Raw genomic sequence first — 17,398 nt, 5'->3', positions numbered from 1 at the left:
CGCCACTTCCCACAAGACCTACGGCGAGAAGGGCACGGAAACACACGAGCAGATGGAGGCGCGCACGGACCCCACCCCACCCCCTTCTCTCACGCTTTGTCCTCTCCATCACGCATGCACAACGGATCTCCTTCCCCCTCTGCACATCGCATGTTTTCCAGCCTCTCAGAAGGCGGCGCGCTCCTCTCACCGTCGTTCTCTCCCGCGCCTCCCTCATCACCGTAGCGGAGTACCAATGCTGCGGCGCACCGGCGTCTCGCGTTACTTTGGCAAAGTGCTCTACGGGCCCTCGTCGACTCTCCCCGGCGACTTTTTTCACTGCTGTACGGCGCACTTCGGCATGCACCTACACGAGGAAACCTTCATCGGCACTCGCTCGTCGCAGCACCGCGGACTGTTCCTCTCCCAATCGCGCACCACCCCGCTGCCGGCCAACACGCCGCTCGCCACCATCCCTCTCTCAAGACTCCTGACCGTGTCGAATATCTCGGCCAAACCGAATGCTCTGCCGCATGTGACGCTGGCGAAGGTGCGCGACGCCATCACAGACGACGAGTTTCGCATAATGGCCCCGCAGTTCTACCTGGGGCTGCAGATGAGCGCCATCATCGCTGCGACACCGGACATCACGCGCGCAAACACGGCCGTGGAGGTGAGCAACATAACGGACCTGCTGCGCGCCGGCGTCACGCCGTATGCCCGCATGCTGGACGACGAAGACTTCAACGAGGAGTTCGTGTTCGGCATGTATGGCATGGCCCTCGACTCGTGGCAGCGCGCGAGCTACGAAGAGATGACCAAGAAGTACCACCTCGCCCTGACGGCCATCCACGAGGCCATCAACCCGCCCTTCAAGCTCGAGCACTTTCAGCGCATCACGCGGCTCGTGCTGGCGAGGGCTGAGCATGTGCCACCACCCGATTACTACAACGGGCACCTCTTTCTCCGGCGACTGCGGCGTCGGTGGCGACGGCTGAGGAAGATACCGGAACCGACGGAGGTGGCCCTGGTGCCATACTTGGACCTTGTGAATCACAGCAACCGCCCGAACTGCACCATTCGCATTGGTCCCTCCTCCGTGCTCGGTGGTGAGGTTGCCATCACTCTCTTCACGCTGCGCGACGTGCTGCCCGGGCAGGAGCTGTGTCGTCACTACAACTTTGCGTTGAACCGGGCAAGCGCGCTCTTTCGCTACGGCTTCTTGCCGTTCGACCTCATCTCCATCGTTGAACACGATGCCGTCGACGAGCACGTCATGAAGTCGCGGGACATGTTCCGGGCGAAGTCGGAGGAGCAGCTGGAACAACAGCGGCGGGAGGCCAAGGAGGTGGCGCGGCTGGAGAAATTGTTCCAAGATGCGAAGCAGGGCCACAGCAGCAGCGGCGCAGCTGCCAGCACACCGCCTGGCAGGCAGCCCGATCCCAGCCTGGGCGATCGTGTCTCGTGACACAAGGAGTAGCGCGCTGCTTCGCAGGCTCCTCCACAACCCCAACCCACTCACCCACCCACTCGTCTCCGTCGTGACTGGTGATGTAGGCTGGTGTGTCTGCCCGCCCGGTATGTCCCTGCATGTACACGTGAGGCGGGAGTGCCGAGCTCGTGTGCATCTTTTCCCGCAGACGCGCCGCCACGCGCGATCATCACGATAGGCTGTGTAGCTTGCAACAATTTTCGGAGAGAGGTGCGCGATGCGCTGTCCTCACAAGGGACCTGGACCCCCACCACCACCACCATCACCATCATGACACACATAGACATCCGACGGCGCATGGTGCCGACCGCGTGTGGATCGATGCACGAACCAGACTGCCTAGCGTCTCTCCGACTGCCTTTCCTCCGCATCCCCGCTGCGATGGCGCTGAGCGGAGCGCTGTTGGTGACTAGAAACGCGGCGAGTCCTAGGGGCGAGGCCTTTCCACCTTGACGGAGGTGGTGATGCACGGTCCCCGCGTGTGTGTGTGTGCGTGCGTGTGCGTGTGTGGTGGTGGCCAAATGGGCACGTTGGTGCAAGCAGCGAAGCTCCATCCGAAGGCACCCACCAATCTTGCTGGTCTCTGGTGTGCAAGCGCGGGTGAAACTGTGGCATCCGGTGACCGTGCTTGGCGGGCGCGTGATGCAGGGGAGAGAGGCGAAACCGTTGAGTCGATGCTCTGCGGTGAGCGCAGGCGTGACAGGACGCCAGCCGACCCCCGTAGAACAGCGCCCCTCTCCTCATGAAGGCGTGTTGTACGTCTGGTAGGCCTTCTCGAAGGGAGGAGCACGTTGCTCCGTCCTCGCAGCGGGAACGGTGCCCGCCTTCGCACCATATATATATATATGTGTGTGTGTGCCGGCCTCTCACGCCTCAGGCTCTCTCTCTCCCTCCCTCGCTCCCACACCTTCTCCTTGGCGCACCTGCGCCCGGCTCTCCGTCCTCGCGCATTTCTCACCGCTCCGCCAAACACCTTTCCGAGGGGGGCGGCGACGCAGCGACTCCAAGCACACGCACGCACGCACGCGTATTCATTTCTTGGTTGGGCTCACCAGCACCACCGCTCCGGATTCGCTACAACACTCTTGGAAAACGCCCCGCCGTCGCCGCTGCACCTCACCTAAAACGCGTCCCCGAGCGCGACGAGGGCGAAATCCGATGGAGCCGTCAGTGAAGGAGAGTGTCTCGCGCATCCCGCTGCTGAAGACGAAGGCGGGCCCACGCGATGGGGACAAGTGGACGGCGCGACTCAAGGAAGAGTACGCTTCTCTCATCACCTATGTGGAGCACAACAAGGCGAGCGACTCGCATTGGTTTCACCTGGAGAGCAACCCCCAAGGAACACGCTGGTACGGTACCTGCTGGACCTACTACAAGAATGAAAAGTACGAGTTCGAGATGAACTTCGACATCCCGGTCACGTACCCGCAGGCGCCACCGGAGATTGCGCTGCCGGAGCTGGAGGGCAAGACGGTGAAGATGTACAGGGGCGGCAAGATCTGCATGACGACGCATTTCTTTCCCCTATGGGCACGCAATGTGCCGTACTTCGGCATCAGCCACGTCCTCGCCCTCGGACTTGGGCCGTGGCTGTCCATTGAGGTGCCCGCTATTGTTGAGGAAGGGTATCTGAAGCCCGCCAGCGCAGCAGCAGCGCCAGCGACTACTGAGTAGAGCGTAACAGATGCGAGGGTCTGCGGAGAAGGCGGCGGGAGACACCGGCCAGGAGAGGAGGAGGGCGGGGCCGCGAAGGAATGGGCGATCTCGCGCCGTTTTGTAGGCCTTGTCCTCACGTCTGCCTGTGCTCCAACACACGCACATACACATACATACATACGTACGCGCGCTCATGGGAGCCTGTGTGATGACGCGTGAGTAATGTGCAGGCACTTACATCGGCACGGCAGGCAAGCAACCGGAAGGGCGGCTGCCCAAACTCGTTTGTATGTGCTCCTCGGTCATGTGCCTGCGCTGACGTCGGCTTTCTGTCCTCTCCTCTCCCCATCCTCTGACCCTCCCTCTCTCACGCGTGGCCTGCTTGCTTCCTCATGGGTGTGTCTCGTGTGAAATGTCCGACCATCCGTTACCACCACCCGAACCATTCTATCGCCCCTTCACTGCTCCACTTCTGCAGTCGCCGCACCTCCTGGACTCTAACTTTAGTCCGCGCTCTGTACACAGCTCTGCGTCACTGTCGCACACATCTCTCGTCCACAAGGCCCCTTCAGTGCATCCAAAGTCGCACACCATTCCGCCAAGATGGACACCGCGCCCGACCGTCAAGATCCCCAGGACCAGGGCGAGAGCCGCAAGTGGTACGAAATGTCTGCAAGCGAGTTCTACGTGTACGTCGTCGCGTTCATGTGCGGCGTGTCCATGATGATGCCCATCAATGCCGTCTTTTCCGCGCCTGCATACATTATGACGTACTACCGCTACGCCATGCAGGACCCCGATGCGGTTCCGCTGCAAACAAACTTCTGGAACAACGTCATGACCTACTACAACCTCATCGGTATCGTGACGAGCCTGATCATGGAGCCGCTGACGCTGCTCAGCTGGTTCCGCCGCATCCCGATGAAGGCGCGTCTGTTTGGCGGCCTGATCATCCTGATCGTCGAGATCATCGTGCTTATGGTGGTGCCTGCGCGCGGCACGAACGAGGCCGGTGCCGTGGCGACGATCTGCATCACCGGCTTCATTGGTGGCTTTGGCAAGAGCATCTTCGAGTCCACGACGTACGGCATGTTTGGTGCCTTCCCCTCGAGCTTCACGTCCACCATGATGGGTGGCGTCGGCATGTCTGGTGTGCTGACGTCGCTGCTGCAGATCATCGTGAAGGCTGCGCTGCCCGACTCCTACGAAGGCGTGAAGAAGCAGTCGAAGATCTACTACGGCCTGGACGTGGGTATCCAGGTCATGACCTTCATTGCGCTGGGCCTGCTCCGCTTCAACAGCTTCGCCCAGAACTACTTCGGTGACCTCGGTGCTGTGAAGAGCAAGGTGGACGCCGGCAAGCTATCGCCGGAGGTGCTCTGCAACCCCGACGAGCGCCCGGTCCATGGCAAGGAGGGTCGCAACTCTTCCTCGGGCAAGGTGGTACCGGCCTTGGGTGAGGTACAGATGGTCACCGCCAAGTCGGAGAGCCCAGATGCGGCGGAAGAGGCCTCGTGGCCGCAGGAGGTGGAGGGCCCGACGAGTAACGAGATTCTCGTGGCCACCTCCATCTTCAGCACACTGCGCTGTATCAAATGGATGTTCATCGCATGCGCCTTTGATTTCCTCATCACGCTGTTCCTCTTCCCCGGCATCGCTGTCGGCATGTTCCCGGACTCGAAGTGGTTCTCGACGATCGCCGTATTTATCTTCAACGTGTTCGATGTGCTGGGCCGCTTCTCGCCGTCGTTGAAGTTCATGTGGCCGAAGACGTACAAGCAGCGCTGGATCATCGTAGCGGCGTCCTTTGCGCGCGTTATCTTTGTGCCGCTGCTGCTGCTGCACTCGTACCACTACATCCCGAGCGAGGAGTACGGCTACGTGATGGAGGTCATCTTCGGCTTCTCGAACGGCTACGTGGGCTCGATGGCGCTGGTGCTTGGCCCGCAGTCGAAGGGCATCGACAACGACGGCAAGCGCTTCGTTGCCGGCACTCTGATGGGCATCTCCATCCTCGTCGGCGGCACGATCGGCACCGTTCTCAGCATCATGACGCAGACCATCCGCGCGACTTACTAAAGGTAGCAGGCAACACATAAAGAGGGGGCGGACGACCAGCGGTGGGCAACGCAAACTCGAGCTGAGGACGTCATCGTGCATTTGCGCGTTGGCGGTGACGGTTGGCCCACCCACACACCCGCCGCCCTCCTTTTATCCTTCCGCTCCCCGTCATGCGTTACCGCTGCCCGCCCCCGCCCCCCTCCCGGTACACCTCCGCTGAGTACGCACACACACACATGCACGCACTCAGAGAGAGGCATGTACCGTCGGCACAATCATTTGTTGTAAAGTTCTGTTCTTGTCCCTAAAACGGCGTTCGCTTTTCTATTCTTTTTCGGCCTGCCCTAGCCGGAGCGCCAACGTGCTCGCACATCTCCGTTGACACTGCCAAGGGCCCTCCCCCACCCTCCCCCTCCCTCTCCCCTCCCCCCACCCTCCTCTAATACCAATAAATATACATACATATATCTGTATATACAGACAGGTGTACGGATGCTGCACATGTATGTAGGGGCATTGAGCTGCTGCTACCATGTTCCGCTTCGTATGGCCTCCGTCCTGGAAATTGTACTGTGTCATGCACGGACAGCGACGGGGTGGGGACAGGGAGGAATCAAAGAATCGCACCCGCGTCGAACGTGCACGCGCACGCGCTCTCCCAGCTCCCCCCCCCCATCCCACCCACCCCGTTTCCCTTCCGAGAAGACCGTCAACAGCGAAAAAAACAAAGGCCGGCTAAAGGGCAAGGCCCCAGAAGAGCGGCACACGGACACCTTCGCTTGTCGCCTTGGGCGGATGTCCTCCGCGGTTTCGGTGCAACGCTCTCTGTATGCCTTTCCCTTGTCGTGTCTCCGTTCTATTCTTTGTTTTGTTTTGTTTTCCTGTGCGTCTCTCTGCGTGTGCGTGCGTGCGTGCGTGCGTGCGTCTCTCTACGGGTGATTCCGAATCCTACGGACACACTACACAGCACCATCTGTCCCCCTCCCCCTCCCCCTCCCACTCTCGATGAGCCCACCCTTCTAGTAGTCCCTCCCGCCGCTGCCGCACACACGCGCGCGAGGGTGCATCGACGCTTCGTTGACCTTTTTTAATGCCATCTGTGTTGATGCTTTCATTTTCTTTTTTAACACCCGTCCCCCCTCCCCCTCCCCACCCTCAACCATGGCATCCCTACGTGCACATGTGCATGTGACTGGGCCATGTTAACGGTTGCCAGCACATACACCACCACCACCACACACACGTCTATATATATATATATACACGGACTCTAGAGCAAGAGAGTGTGCATGCGTGTGTGACAGATAGAGAAAGCAAGATGGGTGGGTGGGCGTGCGGGAAAGTGATGGAGAGGGGTGGTGTGCAGTCTCCCACTGTCTGTGGGACGGTGTGGCCCGGATGGACACCACCACCACCACCGCCACCCCTTCCTGCCCCCGCCATCCCTCTCGTACTTTCTCACACGCACAGAGACACAGAGCGGGTGTGCGTGATCGATGTCACCCTTAGCGTGCCGGGCTCTTCCCTCAGAAGAAAGTACGGCACCCTTGTGTTTACGCGTTGCCTCTTGGGCGCCCTCCCCCACACCTCTCGTGCGGGTGTGCGTGTTCTCTGGGTGTGGGTGATGGTGGGTATACCTGCGCAAGTGCCGGCGTGATCATCACCACCATCCCATGCACTCGTTTCCTTTTTCGTTGTCTCGCGCCCTACGTCCACGGGCACACTCCACCAGACGCATGAACACCTCAAGGCACACGCAGATACGCGCCCAACGAGAGAGCTGAGAACGTGTGTTTGTGTGTGTACCATCCCTCCTCCTCTCCCGCCGTGAACCTCTGCATGCATGCCATACACGCGTGTGCGTGCGTGCGTGCTCGACCGGATGTGGGCAGATCTCGGTATATGTCGGAGGCTGCCCGCTATCGAGTTGGTCTCTGCGCGCGTCCGCCGGTTCCTCCTCCTCCGGGCACCGCATCGCAACATAGGCAGGCGCACAGTGAGAGAGCCCGATAACCACACGCCAAAACGGGAAAGGCGGTAAAGGCTTGACACCTCCTCATCCTCGCCCACACGCGCGTGCACATCGGTGCTGGTTGCTCAGGTGCTCCGTTCAATTGCACAAGGGGGGAAGAGGGAGGAGGGACTGCACGCGTGGCAGAGGGGGCGTACCGTGTACCGCAATGCAGGCAGATACCCACCGCTGTACGCCAGCCCCGCTCCTCTGGGGCTGGGTGTTTTTTTGTCTCACTGTGCCTCTGCCAGCCATCATGGCCTCTTCCACACTTCACTTTTACCATCGCCCCTTCTCTCCCTTGCACTAGCGCTGATTCGCGTGCGCGCAGATTGGTCGATCATCAGCACCACGTCCGTTTTCTCCTTCACAGGTCAGCAACGAGCCCCAACGCAGCGGCAGCATCCAAAGTCGCACACCATTCCGCCAAGATGGACACCGCGCCCGACCGTCAAGATCCCCAGGAGCAGGGCGAGAGCCGCAAGTGGTACGAAATGTCTGCAAGCGAGTTCTACGTGTACGTCGTCGCGTTCATGTGCGGCGTGTCCATGATGATGCCCATCAATGCCGTCTTTTCCGCGCCTGCATACATTATGACGTACTACCGCTACGCCATGCAGGACCCCGATGCGGTTCCGCTGCAAACAAACTTCTGGAACAACGTCATGACCTACTACAACCTCATCGGTATCCTTGTAAGCCTGATCATGGAGCCGCTGACGCTGCTCAGCTGGTTCCGCCGCATCCCGATAAAGGCGCGTCTGTTTGGCGGCCTGATCATCCTGATCGTCGAGATCATCGTGCTTATGGTGGTGCCTGCGCGCGGCACGAACGAGGCCGGTGCCGTGGCGACGATCTGCTGCGCCAGCTTCATTGGTGGCTTTGGCAAGAGCATCTTCGAGTCCACGACGTACGGCATGTTTGGTGCCTTCCCCTCGAGCTTCACGTCCACCATGATGGGTGGCGTCGGCATGTCTGGTGTGCTGACGTCGCTGCTGCAGATCAGCGTGAAGGCTGCGCTGCCCGACTCCTACGAAGGCGTGAAGAAGCAGTCGAAGATCTACTACGGCCTGGACGTGGGTATCCAGATCATGACCTTCATTGCGCTGGGCCTGCTCCGCTTCAACAGCTTCGCCCAGAACTACTTCGGTGACCTCGGTGCTGTGAAGAGCAAGGTGGACGCCGGCAAGCTATCGCCGGAGGTGCTCTGCAACCCCGACGAGCGCCCGGTCCATGGCAAGGAGGGTCGCAACTCTTCCTCGGGCAAGGTGGTACCGGCCTTGGGTGAGGTACAGATGGTCACCGCCAAGTCGGAGAGCCCAGATGCGGCGGAAGAGGCCTCGTGGCCGCAGGAGGTGGAGGGCCCGACGAGTAACGAGATTCTCGTGGCCACCTCCATCTTCAGCACACTGCGCTGTATCAAATGGATGTTCATCGCATGCGCCTTTGATTTCCTCATCACGCTGTTCCTCTTCCCCGCCATCGCTGTCGGCATGTTCCCGGACTCGAAGTGGTTCTCGACGATCGCCGTATTTATCTTCAACGTGTTCGATGTGCTGGGCCGCTTCTCGCCGTCGTTGAAGTTCATGTGGCCGAAGACGTACAAGCAGCGCTGGATCATCGTAGCGGCGTCCTTTGCGCGCGTTATCTTTGTGCCGCTGCTGCTGCTGCACTCGTACCACTACATCCCGAGCGAGGAGTACGGCTACGTGATGGAGGTCATCTTCGGCTTCTCGAACGGCTACGTGGGCTCGATGGCGCTGGTGCTTGGCCCGCAGTCGAAGGGCATCGACAACGACGGCAAGCGCTTCGTTGCCGGCACTCTGATGGGCATCTCCATCCTCGTCGGCGCCACGATCGGCACCGTTCTCAGCATCATGACGCAGACCATCCGCGAGCGTCACTGATGCTCAGAGGAGCGCATCTCGTGTCGCCTATCTTCTCCCTCTCCCCCTCTCCTTGCTTGTGTATGCGTGTGCGTGCCCCGCGCACTGCTGTTGATCGCTCCCTCTATCGTTGACTCGCTCGCGCTCCCTCTCACCTGTTCTGTGCTGGCGTGTGTCTGTGTGCGTGCGGTGGTCTCTCTCTCGTCCGCTGGGGGTGGGGAGATGCTCGCAGACGCACGCGGGCACACGGTGCGGTTCGAACGTATGTGAGCGGCTCGCAGCGTCATCAGGGGCATGTCTGTGGCTTGGTTGTCCTCTTCCCTTGCTTATCATATGGTGCTTTGCGTGCATTTGTTTCTCTGCAGTTTAATGTGGGCCATCTTGTGCCTCGCTGCTGCCTTCTATCATGCTTTCTTGACACCTCGGGCATCTCGTGTCGCCTATCTTCTCCCTCTCCCCCTCTCCTTGCTTGTGTATGCGTGTGCGTGCCCCGCGCACTGCTGTTGATCGCTCCCTCTACCGTTGACTCGCTCGCTCTCCCTCTCACCTGTTGTGTGCCGGCGTGTGTTCATCTAATGTGACGGGGTGCTCTGCCTCTACGTTGGTTTCGCTTCGGCACGCTCCGATGATGCGGGGCCATCTCGCCCTGGCACATCTGGGGGCGCAGTCCCCACTGTTTTGTGTGGACGCGAAGCAGCCGGTCGCCTGCCCTTGGCTACGGTTGAGGACTCTTGGTGTCAGCAGCCAGGTATGGGCCGGCGCTGTGCCGCAGAGACCTGCGGTCCTGATGACGCTCGTATCGTCGCGCTACGAATACTGTCCACGATGCAGCACATGTACGCATCCACCTCCTCACTCTGCTTCTGCTGCGTCGCGGTGATGTTGAGCACAATTCGTGGGCCCAGCCTGTGCTATCTGCACTAGAATTCGAGTGGGCTGCACCACGTCACATGGTGCTGGTTGGCCTGCTTCCGTCACGAACCCGCAATACAGCTCTGCGTTCTGCACGAGAGGTGCCTTGCACCACCCACCGCAAGCCTGTCATAGCATTAGGCATCCCTGGTTTTCAGCATGCGGGGTGTAGCACGCTAAGAAAAGGTTGGTCGCTGCGGCTCCGTACGCACGCAGCAGGACCAGGCGCACAGGTGTGTCGGTCTTCCCCCTCCCCTCCCCCGCCCCCGCGGGGACGCCCCGGCGTTGGGGCCACGATCCTACCAGAAGGATGCGCCTCTCGTCCAGCGACACATCAAAGAGGGCGCCTTGGTAGCACGGAGAGGCTTCTCCATCGGGCACGAAGCAACCTCGCACCCGGTCGTCATGTTCTTTTGAAGGAGACCCCAACTCGCACAGCCCGGTGTGGGACACGAGGATGACGACCGGACGAGGCTGGGAGCGCTCTACGCGAGTGGCGCAATGGCAAACACCTCGACATGGCACAGCGGCGACGAAGCGAAAACGCACGGGCTTCGGAGTGCCGCGCGCTGACGCTGACCACCACCACGACACTGAAGCACGTCTGTAAAATGTCCCGCAACGGATCAGCCCCCCCCCCCCGGACCCTCTTCTCCTTAGTCACGTGGGGGACTTGCTGAGTGTGGACCGCATTGAGACACCAGCACTGCACCGTGCCTTCCGTGCTGATGACCTCGCACTCCTCACATCCTCTGCGGATAAGGATGTCATGCAGGCCGCACTACGATTCGCCCTCTGGGGGCAGTGAAGCGCTGGAGGCTGGAGGGCTTCGTGGAGCCGAATGCCCCCTAGGTGAGGCACACACACTCGCCGGTGTGCGACACTGCTGCCGACTGCAACTCCCCGCACTCACACGAAGGGGGGAGGGCTACCCGGTGCCCATGTGGCGCGGAGGGGGGAGGGGGGAGGAAGTGTGCACACGCCGGAGCCCGGTGTTGTCACAGCACGTTGCCGCCGCCCACGTGCGCATGCCTTTGCCCGTGTCTTTTCCTTGGAGGGGGCGGAGAGGCGGTGGCGGAAGAAGAAGCAAGCAGAAGAGGGCGATCGACGTGTGACAGGTCCGTCGGTGAGACAGAGACAGAGCGTGAGAAGAGCAAGGAGCGTGAATCGATCCACATCCGTCTCCCTCACCAGGCACACGCACAAGGCGTCGTTCGATTGGGACGCTCCACCTAGGCTGACCCCGGTGAACATGTGCGGTGTGCCATCCCCCCCCCTCCCTCCCAATGCCAACATCGTGTCTCCACCCCGCCCTCTCGAACGCACGTACATACATATATGCGCCCAATCAACTTCATCCTCTTCCCTCATCAGCGCCCCCTCCCCCCAATCATCATCATCCCCCCTCCCCGGTCGTGTGCGTGTGTGTGCGTGTGTGTGTGTGTGTCTTAAGTAAGTAGCTGGCTTGGGAGGGGGGGCCTCCGCTGCACACAAACGCGCACGTGCACACGCGCGCACCGGCATCTTCGCTTTTTTTCTCTGCCCAAACTTCTTGGGCGATCTCTGCTCGTATCTTGGCCTCCCCCTCCCTTGTAGCTGTCTCGCATCGGCGCAATGGTGAAGGAAACGGCCCTCTACGACGAGCTCGGCATCTCGCCGGATGCCACAGAGACACAGATCCGCTCCGCCTACCGCAGAAAGGCGCTCCAGTATCACCCCGACAAGAACAGTGGCGACCCGGCGGCGGCCGAGAAGTTCAAGAAGGTGGCGGAGGCCTACGAGATCCTCAGCGATGCGGAGCGGCGCAAGCAGTACGATGCGTTCGGCCGCAACGGGCCTGGCGGCGCGGCAGGCGGCAGCGGTGGCTTTCCTGGGACCAGCTTTGGCCCGGGTATAGACCCGATGGACATCTTCTCTTCCTTCTTCGGATTTGCCTCCGGTGGCGGCCCTGGCGCGTCGCGTCCGCAGCGGCCAGCGAAGCCGTCGTTCATCTTGGTGGAGCTGCAGTGCTCCCTCGAGGAGCTCTACTGCGGGACGGTAAAAGTGCTGCAGGTGCGTCGGCGGCGTCTCTGCCCCTCCTGCCACGGCCACGGCACGTCGAACGGCCGGTCACGCCCGGTGTGTCCGCAGTGCAGGGGGAACAAGACAGTCACGAAAGCGCTCAACTTCGGCGGCCTCACGGCATACCAGCAGTGCCGCTGCGACCGTTGCGAAGGCCTCGGCAAGCTCCCCATTCAGTTGCCATGTGCGCGGTGCGGGCCGGTCTACGACGCGCACCAGCGTGCGCCACTGTCCGGTACCCGCAAGCCGGACCCCCTCCCCCGCGGTGTTGTTGTGGAAGAGAAGATGATCAAGGTGACGATTGAACCAGGCACGGAGGACAGCGATGCGCTGAACTACGTTGGCCAAGGTGACGAGCTGCCTGGCTTCGACGCCGTCGGCGACGTCCTCGTTGTCGTGGAGCAGCTGCCTCATCCCCACTACCACCGCCTGAACAGCACGGATCTGCTTCTTTCGAACTGTCGTGTGCCGCTTGGGTGCCTCTTCCATGGCGCCTTCTCGATCCCCATCGAGCTGCTCGATGGCCGTGTCGTGCGTCTGGCGACGCCGCTGCGGGAGAGTAACGTGCCGCACTTCCTCTTCGACTCACAGCACGTCTTTGTTGTGGACAACGAGGGCATGCCACTGAAGGAGCGCAAGAGGGGCGGCGCGGCGGCCGACGCAAGCCATGACGGCAGCGGGACCACTGACGGTGTGGCGCATCGGAAGAAGGGCAAGCTGTACCTCTGTATCAACGTCGTGTTTCCAAGCTCGCTGACACCAGCGCAGGTGGACATCATCATGAAAGCCCTCGGCGGCAGCCGCGAGCGCGACCCTGCCGCCACTGGCGGAGATGCAGGTCGAGTGGTAACGCTGCAGCCGCACCACGGCCCGGCGCCGAGCTGGTACAGGGTCGATGCGGAGGGCAACGCATGGTACCAGCCAAACGCACCGGCCACCGCCAAGAAGAAAAGGAAGGCTACCTCGACAAGGGCGTGATACAAAGCAGTCGGCCTGCGTGCACCCGCGCGTGTCCGGGGGGGGGGGGGCGAGGGGTCCACATGTGCGTCCCTCCGCTTGTGCGCATCTACACGCACACTGCAGCCGGCAAGTATGCCAAGATGGGCCCCACCACCTCCTCGCCGTGTTCTTTGCCTGCTAATATATCTCTCCCTCTGTGTGTGTGTAGCGCTTCTGCCGCCGCCCCATCACCGCTTCCATGTCCTCGCTGTCGTTGCGTCGGAGGTAGGGGGGAGTATAGGGTCGAATCATCGCTTGGTGGTGGTGGCAGCTCTCGTGGTAACGGTTTGTACGCCACGGGTCTGTGACGTGTCGATGGGGTCGAAGTGAGTGGAGGGGGGGGGGCGGTGGCCGGCGTCTCGCCCCCACCCCCTTCCTCGCCCACCAGCACGTCTCTGTGGCCCTGCGCACGTTGGCTTCGCTTTCTTGCGTTGCGTTGCGCATTCTGTTTTCATCCCCTCCGTCTCTCATAACGTGCTCAGTCGCACGCCTCTGCGGCGGCGGTGCGGCACCGCCACCTCAGCTCAACCTCAATGACCGTTGGACCACTTCGCGCAGCGTTCACCCCTTGACTTGTGCGGGTGCGCCTGTCATACGTCACTCATGCCTGTCTTGTGCGCCAGCATCGAGCAAGCGCATTTGGAGCATGTCCGTACTCGCTTCGAGATGTCCCTACCGCCCTCGAGGGCAGCGCAGGTGCAGCAGCGGGAGTGAGTGGGGGGGGGGGGCATCAGGACAAGGAAACGGGTGCGCAGCGACAGCAGCCCAACTGTGATGGCGCGTCTCTCCCCTCCGTCTGCCGCTGCCCGGCCACGGTGGGCCGTCACTCATCGCCGCGCTCTCTCCCCCACCCACTTCCCTCTATCTGCCTGCCCGTGTACGCTCGGCCATACGTCCTGTCGATGCGTCGCTGCGTATTCGTGCAACGCAGCGCCAGTGTCCCTCCGCCTCCAGCCCTTCTCGCTCCAACATCTCGCTGTCGCTGAGCTGCACCCTGCACACACGCACACACACACACACTTGCGAGGGCACACCCACGTGCAGACACGGAGAGATTTTTGGGCGGGGCGGGGGGAGAAGGGACAGCAACGTCCATCTTGGCTCCCTCCTTGCGCTCTCCCCCTCTCCTTGTTCAACCTTCATCGACACAACCATGTACCCCGGCCTCCCGCGTGCCTTCCCGAACACGGAGTGGCAGACTGTGGCAGACATCTTCCGCCGGCGCGCGCCCGTAGGCTTTCTCGCGCCAAACTCGAGCGCCTCCGCCACCGCCGATACTGCCGCGGCCGCGGAAGCGTGGGTGCAGCAGGAAATCGGCTATTACGAGGCGAACTACACAACAGTGGAAGACCTGAACGTGTGCGTGACTACCTTTAATGTCGGGTGCAAGAAACCGGCGCTGCCGCTGACCAGCCTCGCCTGCCTCACCAGCGGCGGTGGCGGTGCAGACGGCGCACCAGCGCGGCCGACGGACTTGATCGTGGTCGGCTTGCAGGAGGTGGACATGAGTGCGACAGCGCTCTTCAAGCAGGAGACAGAGGCTTCCGCGCCATGGGTGGCGGGGCTGAACGCGGCTATCGGCGCCGATGGTAGCAACAGCACCGCGGCATCCTCATCGAGTGGCGCAGGCGCCTCTCCTTACTACGCCTTTCCGCCAAGGCAGCTTGTCGGTCTGCTTCTCTGCGTGTTCATCCGTCGGCCGCTGCTGTCTGCCGTGTCGGAGTCCAGCATGGCGACGGTGGCCACCGGTGCGCTGGGCTCTATGGGCAACAAGGGCGCCGTCGGCTTTCATCTTGTGCTGCACCGCACGTCCATCTGCATTATTACGGCCCACTTAGCAGCTGGCCAGTCCAACGTGAGCAAGCGCAACGAGGACATCAACACCATCTTCAAGAGCATGGACTTCAACACTGCCCGTCGCGCCGAGATGCAGGCCAGCGCAAGCGCAAGCATGCCAGTGGATGAGTCCGCCTTTCTCGAGCTCTACCCTCGCGACCACGACATCATCATCGTAGCCGGAGACCTGAACTACCGCCTCCGACTCCCGTACGAAACCGCCGTGCATCTAGCGAACGCGGGGCGGTTCACCGAACTACTGCAGTACGACGAGCTGGCAACCGAGATGAAGAGCCCGCACACGCCGTGGCTGAACTTTATAAACTTCACACCAACGCACATGCCCACCTACCGCTTCGACGTCGGCACCGACGCCTACGATACCAGCGAGAAGCGCCGCGTTCCTAGCTATACGGACCGGATATGCGTGTGGTCGCGTCGCAAGTCGATGGAGTCCCGCATTCGACTGGACCGCCTCTCCGCCCTCATGGAGGTGCGCAGCAGCGACCACAAGCCTGTGCAGGCGCTCGCCCGGATCCCGGTGAGTGTGGAGGTGCCGGCGCAAAAGGCGCAGGTGATATCGTCGCTGCGGGAAAAAGTCGCCGCCATCGGCTTGGCGCAGGCGTCGAGTGCGAAGATATCGCTGAGCACGTCGAAGGTGAACTTTCAGGCCCAGAGCTTCCACCACTGCGGGACGCAGGAGACGGTCACTGTGCATAACAAGGGCGACTGCGTCGCTGTTGTGCGGGTGGTGCGGCAGCGCGAGGGGGACTATTCGGAGGGCACCTGGCTGCGCGTCACCCCGCTTAAGCTTGCCATCCTTCCAGGCGAGTCGCAGGATGTCCTTATCGAGACGGCCATTGACCCACACTGCATGACGTGGCTGGCCGCCTGGCGTCCGTACCAGGGCCGCGGATGTGTCAGCCTCACCTCTGTACTGCTCTTCTGCTGCCGCAACGGCCCAGTGCAGGCGGTGGAGTGCCAATGTGTGCTGAGCCCGAGCGTCTTTGGCAACGGGCTGGACAGCATTGCCCTCCTGCAGGACAAGCCGTGCGTGGAGGCGTACGCACAGAAGGCGGACTTTGAGGAGGTGGTGCGCCAGGTGCGGCCGCATGTGCCGAAGGAGCTGTGGTATCTCGCCCACGTCATCGCGCAGCACCCACGTGAGGGCGGTCTCTTCACCCGCTCCACGGACAAGGAGGTGTGCTGTCGCATCATGGAACTGCTGGACACGAAGAACGCGCCTCTGCCATCAGACATAGACGTGCATTGCGCTGCGGAGTGTCTTCTGGCTTTTCTCAAGAACCTGCTCGAGCCGGTGGTGCCCTATGCGCAGTACGCCACCGCCCTCGCCGCGGGACGCGCCAAGGGCAAGGCCCCGCTGCAGTTCCTGCGCCAGCTGCCAACGATGCACGCGAACGTGTGGATGTATGTCATGTCCTTGCTGAACTACCTCCTCAGGCCGGTGCACAGCTGCGACAACGAACTCGACGCGAACTTCTTGGCGCACATCTTTAGCGCCGTGTTGATTGTCCGTCCCACCAATGCGCAGGGGGCCATTCCGGCTCGGCTACAGCAGGGCGGCGGCGTTGACCAGCAGGTGCGGCAGCAACTACAGCAGGAGAGCGACGACGCCATAGCACTCGTAGCGTACTTTCTCAGCACCCCACCAAGTATGTTGGCCGGAGTGGACTAGCACAGCTGAAGTGCGCATAGGGAGGAGGGCACCCGAGACCCCCCTCCCCCTCCCCCCTCCGGATGACGGGGATGGTCGTCACATCCGACCCTGGTGGTGGGCACGCCTTGCATTTTCTGCACCCCAATGTATATTCGCGTTACCGCTTCCGTTGGGCTCCTGTTGTTGTTCTGCTGCGGCGGTTGCTCGTTGGCAGTCTGCATGTCGGGTGCGCGCTCCGTCCTTTCCCGTTGCGCATGTGTCTGTGTTCTTCCCGCCGACCGGACCGTCGTCGTCGTCGTCGGCCGACTCTGCGAGCAGGGCTATTGATGGAAAGCGCAGTGCCACTCACCTCTCTGCCTCTTACCCTCTCGTCAACGGTGATGATGGCGGCCGTGATGAGGGCGTTGCCGCTGCCGCTGCTGCCGTTGTTGTTGCTGTCATGCACACCGATAATAAAACAACCACGTGAGAAGACAGAAGGCACCGAATTAAGTAAGGCGCGAGCGAAGCTCCGCTGCACAAGGCGATCCGCCATGTCACCTCGCCACGGTCGACGCCACCCCTCCGTCCCTCCCCCTCCTCGCCCGCCATGCGTCGGATGTTGATGCTTCCGGTGTTGGGGGAGGGGGGGGGCGGTGAACGTAGTCGATGATCCACGCCGCATGCACATCACTAAAGTGGTTCGCGCGCGCTCTCTTTTAAGGCGCCGACCACCCCATCCCATACCGCGTCATCTCTCACTTCTCCCGCGGCACATGTATCTGCACCCACCACCCACCACCGTCACCCATCCACCCCCTGGCACCGCACGCACGCACGCAACCCAC

General features: G+C 61.7%; 6 protein-coding genes across 6 annotated transcripts; all 6 read left to right on the top strand.

The window, feature by feature from the left end:
• Positions 1–235: 235 nt before the first annotated feature.
• LMXM_15_1260 (conserved hypothetical protein) lies at positions 236–1,447 on the top strand (the record flags this gene model as incomplete). The annotated part of the gene is made up of 1 exon (XM_003873596.1): positions 236–1,447. The coding sequence occupies one exon, from the start codon at positions 236–238 to the stop codon at positions 1,445–1,447; it is 1,212 nt and encodes a 403-aa protein (XP_003873645.1).
• Positions 1,448–2,629: 1,182 nt separating this feature from the next.
• On the top strand, positions 2,630–3,145 carry LMXM_15_1250 (conserved hypothetical protein; the record flags this gene model as incomplete). Its single annotated transcript, XM_003873595.1, has 1 exon — positions 2,630–3,145. One exon carries the CDS (start codon positions 2,630–2,632, stop codon positions 3,143–3,145), a length of 516 nt encoding a protein of 171 aa, XP_003873644.1.
• A 585-nt stretch (positions 3,146–3,730) lies between these two features.
• On the top strand, positions 3,731–5,206 carry LMXM_15_1240 (putative nucleoside transporter 1; the record flags this gene model as incomplete). Its single annotated transcript, XM_003873594.1, has 1 exon — positions 3,731–5,206. The coding sequence occupies one exon, from the start codon at positions 3,731–3,733 to the stop codon at positions 5,204–5,206; it is 1,476 nt and encodes a 491-aa protein (XP_003873643.1).
• A 2,424-nt stretch (positions 5,207–7,630) lies between these two features.
• LMXM_15_1230 (putative nucleoside transporter 1) lies at positions 7,631–9,106 on the top strand (the record flags this gene model as incomplete). Its single annotated transcript, XM_003873593.1, has 1 exon — positions 7,631–9,106. One exon carries the CDS (start codon positions 7,631–7,633, stop codon positions 9,104–9,106), a length of 1,476 nt encoding a protein of 491 aa, XP_003873642.1.
• Positions 9,107–11,611: 2,505 nt separating this feature from the next.
• Positions 11,612–13,036, top strand: LMXM_15_1220 (hypothetical protein, unknown function; the record flags this gene model as incomplete). Its single annotated transcript, XM_003873592.1, has 1 exon — positions 11,612–13,036. One exon carries the CDS (start codon positions 11,612–11,614, stop codon positions 13,034–13,036), a length of 1,425 nt encoding a protein of 474 aa, XP_003873641.1.
• A 1,174-nt stretch (positions 13,037–14,210) lies between these two features.
• LMXM_15_1210 (inositol/phosphatidylinositol phosphatase,putative) lies at positions 14,211–16,589 on the top strand (the record flags this gene model as incomplete). Its single annotated transcript, XM_003873591.1, has 1 exon — positions 14,211–16,589. One exon carries the CDS (start codon positions 14,211–14,213, stop codon positions 16,587–16,589), a length of 2,379 nt encoding a protein of 792 aa, XP_003873640.1.
• Positions 16,590–17,398: the final 809 nt, after the last annotated feature.

The sequence above is a fragment of the Leishmania mexicana genome, chromosome 15, assembly GCF_000234665.1.
Source record: "Leishmania mexicana MHOM/GT/2001/U1103 complete genome, chromosome 15".
NCBI lineage: Eukaryota > Euglenozoa > Kinetoplastea > Trypanosomatida > Trypanosomatidae > Leishmania > Leishmania mexicana.
The sequence above is the reverse complement of the archived record's forward strand: the minus strand, read 5'-3'. Positions and strand labels throughout refer to the sequence as shown.